This window comes from Gekko japonicus, unplaced genomic scaffold (assembly GCF_001447785.1).
Source record: "Gekko japonicus isolate JY-2015 unplaced genomic scaffold, Gekko_japonicus_V1.1 scaffold70, whole genome shotgun sequence".
NCBI lineage: Eukaryota > Metazoa > Chordata > Lepidosauria > Squamata > Gekkonidae > Gekko > Gekko japonicus.
The window spans coordinates 2,204,536-2,216,431 of record NW_015167529.1 but is presented as its reverse complement, the minus strand read 5'-3'; the positions used below and the strand labels follow the sequence as shown (position 1 = coordinate 2,216,431).

At 42.4% G+C, this 11,896-nt stretch overlaps 1 protein-coding gene across 2 annotated transcripts; it reads left to right on the top strand.

The window, feature by feature from the left end:
- The first annotated feature begins 253 nt into the window (after positions 1-253).
- VCAM1 (vascular cell adhesion molecule 1) lies at positions 254-10,836 on the top strand. Of its 2 annotated transcripts, none has more exons than XM_015413349.1 (7): positions 254-443; positions 2,642-2,920; positions 4,071-4,385; positions 5,506-5,778; positions 6,327-6,503; positions 8,187-8,435; positions 9,353-10,836. In XM_015413349.1, the coding sequence occupies exons 1-7, from the start codon at positions 392-394 to the stop codon at positions 9,511-9,513; spliced, it is 1,506 nt and encodes a 501-aa protein (XP_015268835.1). In that variant the 5' UTR covers positions 254-391; the 3' UTR covers positions 9,514-10,836. The 2 variants fall into 2 exon arrangements, with proteins under 2 accessions (XP_015268835.1, XP_015268831.1); XM_015413345.1 differs by having other exon boundaries at positions 6,327-6,593.
- Positions 10,837-11,896: the final 1,060 nt, after the last annotated feature.

Below are 11,896 nucleotides of genomic sequence, written 5' to 3'. Positions count from 1 at the left end.
AGCTCCTCTTTGTAGCCTGTAGCTGTACTTTCCCTTTTCATTGGTGGACAATTCTTCAAAAGGGAAGAAGAGGAAATAGCAGAGGGCGCCAAATTGACTAACTGACTTACTGACTCTTCCTAAGGAAGGCTTTTCACTTCGCTTCTGTTTTGTGGGTTTTCCCGCCATGGAAATTCCAACCTTGCCCCCTCCCCCAGTCCAGAATCTCTATAAAGAAAGAGATGGAGGTCCTGGTGTGCTGCTTTCCCTTTCTGAGTTGGTGTCTGAGCAAACCTTTTCAAATCCTTGGTTACCTTTAGAAGAAACAGCATTCATTAGCTGTTAGAAATCGAAGCTGCCTCCTTTGCCATAGCATTTTCAATTTAAAAGCAAGAACAACCAACGTGGACAAATGGCCAGGGTAATTTCTGAAGTGACAGCGCTTTTATTCTTCTTCATGAACAGTGAGTCATTTTGCTTTGTCGCTTTATATTTGAAGGAAGTGGGAGATGAAATCAGCCTGCACTTTAAAGATATGCTGCCATAGCTGTATTTGAGGTGGATGTTTCTTCATTTTGGAAAAGGGCCGTTATTAATGACTATTTAAAAAAAAGATATTACATGCTCATCTTGATTGTATGATATGTGTATACTGTCATTGTTTTACAACTCAAATTATTTATACTAGATTATTTATTTATACTAGAAAGAATATAACAGAATATAAACTTTTGAAAGGGATCCACGCTTGTTTGAAAGTGACAACAATGATACTTACTCCCATCAAAGCATGCATAGAATGGCAGCTCTCATCTGTGTCTGTCTGTGGTATAATTTCCTCCCCAGACACTGCTTTGGTTGAATAGAAGATGAATTAAGCATTCAAAATGGGCAGTTACTTGATCCACTGTCATTGACATAAAGATATTGGAACCTCAGCCCTAGTTTGAAAATGTAACTATTTGAAAATGAACTATTTGCTCGGACGCTTGTTTTGCATGTTTATTCAGATGTCTCACTGAGTTCAATGGGACTTATTCCCAAGCAAGTGAGTTAGGACTGCAGCTTCAGGAATGAAAAGTTCTCTGTAAAAAGTAGATCAAATGAATGTGACTTCTTCAATAAAAATACAGGCGTGCCGGCAAGTGCTACCCAGCTGGACTTGTGACCCTTGCTGATCTATACCAATTCACTCATTACAGAATATACTGGTTGGGTCTGATCAACAGTCAGACAAGTCAGGGGTTCTTCTCGGTTCCTATTCATGCAGTACCCAATTCAGATTAGGTCCATGGGGCATGTGTCCCCTGCATACCATTTTCTGTAGCTGAAACAGTTGGGGGACGTTATTGGGGCCCACTGGAGAAACCAGCATATACCCCAGGGGATATGTGGCTTTCCCCAATGGGCCAAATACTGCTCTCTAGACAATTTCCAGTCAGGAAAACAGTGTGTGGGGGAAGGCTGAAGCTCCTTCTCTACACTCTTCTGCCCCAGTTTCCTGGGGAATAAGTCTAACTGGTCTCAGTGGGATTTACTTCTAAGCATGGGTCAAAATAGATGGACCCAGAAGACAGATGATTAGAAGCTGCAACAGCTTGGTGAGGCTGATTCAGAGTGCGGGTGTAGTGGATTAACCCTTTTCTCGTGGATTTACCTGATGCAAGTCCTCTCCCTCTCCCCACAGAACTATACAGCTACTGCTATATTTTCCTCTGTAGGAAAAACAAAACCGGGGGTGGGGTGGGGGATGAAATCTGGGAAGTGGCACAATGAGAAAGGTCAATTAACATACGCTCAGTGTTGTCCATGCAGCCCCCTTGGCTACTTTTTGTTTTTTACAACCTGCAGGAGAGATTTATCTCAGACTTCCTGGATACTGTCCAATTTGTCCTTCAATGTGCTCAGTGCAGGCTGAATCAACTCCTCTCACTTGGGTGCCATCCAGCAGACATTAGTCATGCCTAAGTTCTGTCGAGAGCAATAGAGTGGGGTTTTTCCCCTCCAAGATTGTTCAGAGATGGTTGTATCCATGGAATGTCAAAGCCGAGTAATTCTGATCAGTTCAGTAGATCTTGATATAGCAGCTACATGGTGCAACCTTTGTGCAAAGTTATTTGTGACACGATATGATGTCACTATATATGACACTGTATGATGATTATTAAAAAAGCAACAACACCTGGGAGGTCTGATTTGGATCAGCACCGTGGGACATGGGAGAAGAGAGATGAACAATTTGAAATGGCCCCATGGGGTGCTATTTGCCCCACTGAAGGAAACAGGGAGGTTTCCCCCAGAGAGGGGGGGAGGCTTAACTTGTACCCCCCCCATCTTTGTGCCACAGTCTCAACTGATTCTCTATAGGATAACAATGAATGTAGAAATACATCTTTTTTGTCCAACTGCAATTTACTACCATGCAGCCAAAGAAAGGAAGGATAACTTTCGCACCTTCCAACCATGCAGACATATCTCAGATAGGTTAATTGTGTTGACTTTTGCAAATACCTGTCCAAATGGCTGGAGATAGGTTGCTAATTTGCTCTAAACCCATTTGGACAACTGTCTGTCAACTTTATGAGGAGCAGCAGATGGGCAGATGTGGCCCACCAATGCTGATCCATCTGACTGTGTTTTCTTCTTCTTTCTGATGTTTCAGCCCAAGCATTTGATGTTAAGGAGATTGTGCCAGGTAGTGAAGTTGCTGCAGAGATAGGCAGCAAACTGGTGCTAAATTGCAGTGCAACTGGCTGTGAATCCCCAGCTTTCTCTTGGAGAACCCAGCTGGACTCCCCGTTAGGAGGGACTGTGAGTAATCAGGGGAGCCGTTCAGTCTTGACGATGGATCCTGTTACCTTTGCAAATCAGCATGATTATCTCTGCAGTGCCTCTTGTGGGGGCAAAAATAAACAACGGACAGTCAGCATTCGCATTTTCTGTAAGTTACTGGTTGTTTTGCTTTGTGCAGTTCTCATTCACAACTGTCCTAAATAATCACTCTTGGAACTATTAGGCAAAATGCTAACTTTTGAAAAATCCAGACATTTAAATGTATATAATCCAGTAAATGTATTGTCTCACTTTCTCTGTTGCTTTTTCTTTGGGGGGGGGGAGTAATGCTTTGGGGAAGATAATGCTTTGGGGGGGCATCAAACTGCAGCTGACTTATGGCAACCCCATAAGGTTCTCAAGGCAAGTGATACTCAGAGTTGGTTTGCAAGTGCCTGCCTCTGTGTAGCAATCCTGGACTTCCTTGGTGGTCTCCTATCCAAATACTAGCCAGGGCTGACTCTGTCTCGCTTCTGAGATCTGACAAGATCAGGCCTACCCAGGTCAGGGTGGTTAAAGCTTCTGTGGAACACACGCACACACACACACACTATGATGATATTTTTTATGTTCAGAAGCTGATGTACTTAAACGATCCCTCGCTCCCTTTAAAAAGCAACCTGCCATGCGCCAAGCAGTAGCCTTGAAAGGGAGATTTGTTTCAGGATCACTTACATTTTTAAACATAAAAGTTATATTTGAAAATTTCCCCCTGAGCAGTAGGGGGGAAGGGCCATAGCTGGGCAGATCAGGTGAGTGGAACTGAGCACTACCCGTTTCGGAGGGCACCAGCTCTCGCTCGTCTTCTTAAAAAAAAAAACTTGAAACTTTCCTATTCTGAAAATAAGATGCTGGCCGGGACTGGTTCTGTGGCCATGCCACCCAAGCCATTCAACTGCGGTGTGTGTGTGGGGGGCACAATCAGCAGGATTCTGAGGCATCACAGGGGTTAGCAGCAGCACAGGAGGGGGTTGGCAAGGGGTTGCTTCGGACCCAGCTGGATCATGGTTACACGCCTGGGAGGGGATGGGTCTTTGCAAACTCTGCAGAGTTCAGAAGATGTCTGTCTGACGAACACTTGTACGGAACCTCCCTAATGCCGTTTTGCTTATGGGCATTGCTTTATCCAAAGTAGCCCGTACTGAGAACGATGGAAATCTAAACAATTTTGAATCCTGGGTGTAGACCGTATTCCCAATCTTCATTCAGATGTTGCTGGAATTTCACTAATAACTTATTCGTTTTCTTTTCTTTTTTAGCATTTCCCAGTGATCCCATCATTGAGGTCAGTGGCCCACTTGTTCTTGGGAAACAAGCCAGCATCACCTGTAGAATTCTGAATGTATACTCTTCGGCTGGACTGGATGTGTACCTGAAGAAAGGAGAGGCTCTCATGCCCATGGGAGAACTAGCTGAAGATTTTACAACTGCGTCTTTAAAGACAATAAGTCTTGCAACTACCTTTACTCCCACTGAGACAGATATTGGGGGAAAGATCACTTGCGAGGCTAAGTTGTCAGTTGAGAACCTGGAATCCAAGCAAAGGCAGACGATGCAAATACTTAATGTGAATTGTAAGTGTATTAAAGCAATGAGCTTGGGGTCCAAATGGTTTGCATATTGGTGTTTGAAAGCTTAGGATACATCACTGTGTGTGATTTTGGGGCTTCTCATAGGCTGAGGAGTACTGCACAGATCTAAAGAATCGTGCATATATTGAAAGCTTTAAAAAAGCACATTTCAGCCCCATCGATTTCAGTGGGCGATGGCAAAGCCTAAAAATGTTGGATTGTGGCCAGCATGTATCGTTTAAGCAAGCCTGGATGTATCACTGTTGTTTTGTGATTATACGATGCAAACATAAAAATAAATACTTGAGACAACTTTCATTTTTAAACAAATGTTAGCTTCTAAGATTACTAAAATGGGCTTGAAACAGGAGAAATCTCAGAAGCTGCAAGGGGAGGAGGGCAGAATTTTCAGATAATTCTCAAAGTGGTTATAGTACAGGGGACCACACTGTAGTGATCTCATCTTTCTCAGATCCATTCCTCTCAGTTTGGATCCATGGAAACCAAAAGTGCATGCCAAATGTGAAGCTATATAATTGATTTTACCTATAATGTTCACATGTATGAACCCAACCAAGACTTGGTATTGGTTTACGCGATACTCACAAATTATCTGTGGCCGATTTAGGAGCACAGGGGATAAAAGTATGTCACTACCATGATATCCTCTGAGGCCATTCGGACAAAGTGGAGACAACAGCGGAAACTCATTCATTATACCTGGACCCAGCTTTATTTGGGAATCTCTTCCAATCAGTTTTTATTGTTTTAACAATTTCACCTTATTTGAAAATGTGAACTACTTTGAAAATACTTGTGTGTCCAAGTGGTATATAAATTTGAGGAAGTAAAATATGGTCTAGACCTGATGGTTTGGGACTTCTTTATACTGCACTGGCTTTTGTTTTCAGGATTATTCTTATTGAAGTGTTTGGTGTTTATACAGCGCTTCATGTACTTTTCATAGAGAAACAATTTATGAATGTCAATAAACTCTGGATATTTACTAGTTTGTCACAGAGGAACACTGCAACTGACCGCCTCCATATTTTGGGGTGATTATGACTTTAACAGCAGCACTATGTTTCCCTAGTTTAACTTGGTGACTTTCTCTTTCTTCAAGATGGTCCACAGAAAACTCACATCACTGCTTCTCCAGGCATTACCCTATTGGAAGATGGCACTCTGATGCTTCACTGCATGACTGAAAGTAATCCCCCAGCAAGAATTTTATGGAAAAAACAGCTGGCTAATGAAACTCTGCAAAGCATTGGAAAAAATCATACCTTGTCAATTCCAAATGTTCAGTTTGACGACTCTGGAGTCTACATCTGTGAAGTCACAAATGAAGTCACCAACAAAACGGAGAACAGAACAGTGACTGTTTCTGTACAAGGTATACCATTGGATGGGTGGCACATTGCCTTGCAAGGTTGGGCTAAAGTGAAATGCACTAGTTTCTAGAATGGAGGTACAGGTAACAGGTTCAGATACAGAGTGCTTTCCTTCTCTGTCTCAGTCCTTGTATCTCTTTCTGACCTCCATCGCCCAGTCAGCAAGGCTGTTGTATCAACAGCCTTGTAGAACTTCCAGAATTCTGCCTTCATATTTATGTCCACCAAGGGCATGCTGGGGTAGAAAACTGTGGAAGTGGTCTATGTGGTGGGGAAGTTGTCAAGGTGTGCAGGCCCAGGCTCTTGACTCCCTGCAGTCTTTGAACCATATTTTCCCCCTTTTTTCATAGTTCTGTGTACCCTGCAGAACAATCACTGGGCTCCTGTGCGTGCAGATTTCCCATCCACTTTATCGTAGCTTAAAAAGGCACCATGGCTATCTATTGGAGACTAATAGCTTGGGACTGGAGAGGGAAAGACAGACACCTACAGATCTGAAGGGAAAGTACAGCAAAGGAAGCTTTATAAATGGATGCTTCTTCTCCTACAGGTGCCCCCAGGTTGCCAGAATTTTCTATACTTCCTTCTGCAACAGTGAATGAAGGAGAAAAGGTGACACTACAGTGCTCTGTGGAAAGTAGCCCTGCTGCCCAGATTGTCATAAGAAGAAAACTGGCCCATAAAGATGAGATACTTGAAAGCAAGGATGGAATTGTTCATATCCCAGGTGTGACCCTTGATGATGCTGGAAGCTATGAGTGTGAAGCAGAAAATAAATTCGGGAGAAGGAAAGTGGCAGGAATACTAAGTGTGGAATGTAAGTTGTTCTAGTAGTATACGATTATACCAGGCACTGATATATCATTGCTCCATCTTAAAAGCACTTCATGTGCACAATCTGCATAATTCCTCATAACAAACCTGTAGAGTAGGTCAGAGTTGTGTCTGTGGGAGTGCTTGTGTACACTGAACACAGACATGGGAATGGAAAAGGTCAGCTCAGCCCCGTCTCCTGCCTCCTGCATATTCAGCATAAAATTGGCACGGAGTTTACATGTGTTATTAACTGGATGTGTGTCAAGCTCTGTAGGTAATAAAGAGCCCTGCGTCACTTGCAGAGCTCTTCATTGCAGGGGAGGAGCCTGTGTGCAATCAGTCTGCATGGGAAGGATCCCTGCTGATATTGTGCTGGATACAGGTGGGCTGGAGATAGAGCCAGAAGATAAAGTCCTGTTCCCACTATGCACACATTTGTTGTTCACACGTATAATGCCTACAAGCTTGATTTCAGATATAACCAGGGCTTTTTTTGTAGAAAAAGCCCAGCAGGAACTCATTAGCATAATAGGCCATACCCAACAGCAGAAACTCATTAGCATATTGGGCCACACCCCTGACAGCACAGCTCATTAGGACATTAGGCCACACACACATGTTACCAGAAGTTGTGGTTATCCAGCCACACCCACCTTTTGCTTCTTATTCTGTTTACTTTGTTTGTTGTCAAAACCCAGGGCCTTTTTTGTGTAGCAGGAACTCCTTTGCATGTTAGGCCACACACCCCTAATGTAGCCAATCCGAATGAGTTTCTGCTGTTGGGGGTGGCCTGTTATGCTAATGAGCTCCTGCTGGGCGTGGCCAACTCAGGAGCCAGCCGGAACTCCGTTCCTGTGCGTTCCTGCCCCAAAATAGCCCTGGATATAACAAGTTGTGATGGTATTGCCTTAATGAATGAAACTTAACATTGACTTTTTTGGGGGAAAGCTGTTATTTAGAAAAATAAAACTTTAAACTGAAAATTTTGTATATCCAACCACATTTTAAATGTGTATGAAATTTCATTTCAGCTTCTGACACACTTCTACCGCCTATACAGTGTAGCAGCTTGTGCTACCTCATCTAATGTATATGTTCTCACATAGCAAACTTCTTTAAAGAAAGACAAGTTCTCTCTTATGTTGGATTATTTGAGAGGGGGAAATGCTGTCCTAGAAAGTCAATTCTTGCCTGCAGCTTTTGTTTATGCTCTTTAAGGAGCACCAAAGAATCAAGCAGTAAAGAGGAATCAAATTCTAAGGCATAATGGAAGATTGTGGATTATCTTCTTGTTTTAGTATAAATGAATCTTCTGGTCAAAATATTAGGCACGAGAGGTCAGGTTGGCATATGTGTTCTCCATTTTATCCTTATAACATCTCTGTGAGGTAAACTAGACTGACAGTGAGCAACTGGCCCAAAGTCACTCAGGTAGCTTTATGGCTTGGTGTGAATTTGAGTAAAATTGTGTCTCCTAGTTCGAGTTCAGCATTCTAACCATTACACCACAGTGGGTCATTCTCTTCTTTGTTGATGATTAGATCTTTATCATTGAATTGTATTATTAACACCACTATAATTTTCTTCTTCTTAGCTTTCCCCTCAACTGCTGCAACATTAACCGATCAACCAAAAAAAATTACTGAGGTGGAAGATTTTGATAGTACAAGTGCAACCTATAATACTCCACAATACAAGAGTGGCACTCTGGAAAGCAAACCTTCGCTAGCACCAAAGGACAGAAGTCCCACATTGTACAGATTATCCGGAAATGATACAATCACATATGCGGTGGATGTTTTGGCTGTCACCAATGGTACAGAAAAGATAGAAATTCTCATAGGTATGTCATTTTGCGCATGGATTGATGCATTCTGGATAGTTTCTGTCTGTAGATAATACTTATTCCATTTATCTCCTGCCTCTCTTCCATCATGGAGGTCAAAGCAGAGCCTGGATGGGTTCCTAGGAGGTCTCCCATCCAGGCACTGACCAGGCCCAGACCTGCTGGCCTTTAGCTAGGTGGCCATATCATGGTCCTTCGAACTGTATTCTGGGACCCTTCTATCCAGAAGCTCACGGTAGTAAGCCTATCTTGCACCATTGTCCACATCATGCCTGGGGCAGGGGCTCCCCTCTTTCTCTGCTAGTTTTACTGCTGCAATAAACAACACTGATAGGCCACAAACCTGCCCTGACAGAAAATGATAAAAGGTACAGGAAAGTGGAAGAAGGCAAACTTTTCAGCATGTGTCTTGTTTGATGGAAGATTGCTACATACAATACCACCGGCATTTTAGTGGAAGGAGAGGTAGGGCTCTATGGTGGTAGGGGACAAAATGCCCTCTGGCACCACACCTCATGACTATATAAATAAATTTAAACATAAATATAAAATGGTGGGACCTGGAATTCTCCTGAAATTATAACTAATCTCCCAGAATTCAGAGATCAGTGCGCCTGGTGGAAATGACAACTTTAGAGGGTGGCTCTATGATGTACCCTAGTGATCTCTGGGTTCCTTCTCCAGGCACCCCCCCCCCCCAAGTCTCCAGAAATTTCCTACCCCGGAGTTAGCAGCCCTTCCCCTGACTGAATGCCCTCCTGGGCAGGCTTGCAATTGCCTGTCCCTTCTTCTGGCTAATGAGCAGAGAGGACAGTTTCCTGAAGTGGCCTTTGATCTTAGGGTGGTCCTGTAAATGCAGGCTTTACCTTTATTCATTTAGCATCTTTCATCTCTTTCCCCTTCCATTCATACAGTCAAAACAGAAGAACCAAATTATGTGGCTCCCGTGATTATTGGGGTTTCTTCAGTAGCAACAGTGGCAGGCCCCGTGGCAGCGATATTGGTTTACATTTCCAGGAAGGCAAAGATCAATGGATCCTACAGTCTTGTAAAACCGCTGCAACCACAAGTATAAAGATCAAAGTGACTACAGATTTTCTAAGAGCTGAAGAAATGGACAATGTGCGTGTTCTTCTGAGCCTAGAGTGGCCTTTGGTGTCATTCAGAGTGAGACACATCAACTTCTCCTGCCTTGCAAAATCATGCACTTTAACAAGAATGTTGGTTTTTGTAATGAAGGGTTTTTGCAATGAAGGAAACAGAATGTGGGGGCGATCAGCAACAGTGGGTGAAAATACTGGCAGTGAACATCAGGGCAATCCATTATTTGCTAATAAGCTGCCTGCAAAGAACTCCTGGGAACATACCACCTTTCTTCTGTCTAGTGTGTAATTTCCAGAATTTATTTATCATAAAGTGCACAGAACTGAAAGTAAATTTCAGAACTTGCAATAAGCCTGTGACTACTGTATATAGAAATTGTCTTCTACAAAAACTGATGCAATAGTTGACACAGTTCAGAAAAAAGGTATGATTTAAATTATTATGGGGTGACTTTCATTTGAGTATGGGCATAATCCATCCTAGTTTAACACCATAAAGTCCCATTGGTTTCAGTCTATATTCAGTATGCACTCAGTCCTTCCACTGAGATCTATGTCCTTATTAATATGTGTTCATGACATATTATCCTTTACATAGCCATTCTGTCCTTCACTTGCAATAGCGCTTCTGAGAAGCTATACCAATGTGAATGACAGTTTTGTGAGAATTCTCACCCCCCTCATCGGACTACAGTTCTCAGGATTCTTTAGGGGAAGCTCCAACAATTCAAACTGGTATGAAAATGATAAGTTTAGTGTAGGTATTTTCTGCTGTTTAATTCTAGAGGACTGGCTAAAATTAAAGCTGGAATCCTTCTGAAAGAGGGATTTACTTCTAAATAAACACATACTGCTACACAGTATCCCTCACTTATACTAAGTGGAACCAATTTCATGGAGCTGGATTTGGAGGACAGACTATGTCTTTAGAGTGTAAAACAACTGGATGCTCTGTGGCTAATTAATTTCAGAGTTTACCCTGAGATACACTGTCAGTTACATTTTACACAAGGAAATTTGCATATTTTAAATGTGAAACTACCATTTTATTACCAGGAGAGGGGATGTTCTTGGGGGTTTTTTGGAGGGGGGAAAGTATGATTACTTTCTATGTTCATGGTTTTGGTACTTTTACTTCTTGTACAATAATATTTAAATATGTTGAAATATAACATTGTCTTCTGGGATAAGAGTGTACTGGTATGTTGTGTTTGGGTTTTGGGGTTGGTTTGTGTTTTTTTTTTCATTTCTTGTCTGTTAATCCACATTTCTCCTGGACAATAAAGTAGCCAAAATGCTGCAACTTGATGATGTGTTAGTTTTGTAAATTAAAAAAGTTTCTCCCTTTTAAAAGATTTACTGAATTATGTGGAACTTGCTGGACTTCATAAACTATCTAGAATCTGTAAAAGCTTGACTAGTTCACTTTGCATCCACCATCCCTAACACTCTTTGTGTATTCTCCTCCATCGGAATAAACAATGGCCATAGCTGTGGTTCCTGGGTTGATCAGTTCCAAACTGCCTCTTGTACCAGTGGCACTGCTGATGATATCAGTAGTATGTGCCTTAGACATGGGCTAATGAATTGCTTGAGACCAGCTCACTGGGCAGGCGACAAAATGGGGAGCAATCCATTGGGAACCAGTAGAGGGGAAAGTGTACATTAGAACTCTCAAAAGCCAAAACGTTAGTTTTATTTGTGCAATCCTTTCTCAAAAGCACAATCTGAGGCTTTGCATGAGGTAAAGAGGGGTACTCCCTTAAAGAACAAATTCTGAGTGCTAATAAAGGGCTACTTTTTTCTGACCTGGATGCCAAAATATCTTGACCTTGCCTTGTTAACTATTTTGTTTTGAAAGAGGAAATGGCATTTCCAGAGATGTGTTTTATCTAGCAATTGTAGTGGGTTGGTGGTGACCGTCAACTTGTCATACCACTGTGCCTGATATTTCAACAGTGTGATTCTTCTGCTGATTACTGATAGTCTACACCAACCACTATAGGACATGGGATCAGTAATCCCTGTGCTGTTATGTTTGTGGTAGGAGCTCTGCACCATGTTGTGACCATGCTTTATAGAGATCCCTGTGCTTCTCTGACCCCACCTGTGCATGTAGAATGTGCAGTAGACTTCTTTAAGCTCAGAGATGCACCTTAGTATTTTTTCCCCTTGGGGTAAAGCTTAAATCAGTTTGGTGTAGTGGTTAAGTGTGTGGACTCTAATCTGGGAGAACCGGGTTTGATTCCCCACTCTTCCACTCGCACCTACTGGATGACCTTGGGCAAGCCATAGTTCTGTCAGAGCTGTTCTTGAAAAAGAGCAGTTTCTGTCAAGAGCTCTCTCAGCCCCGCC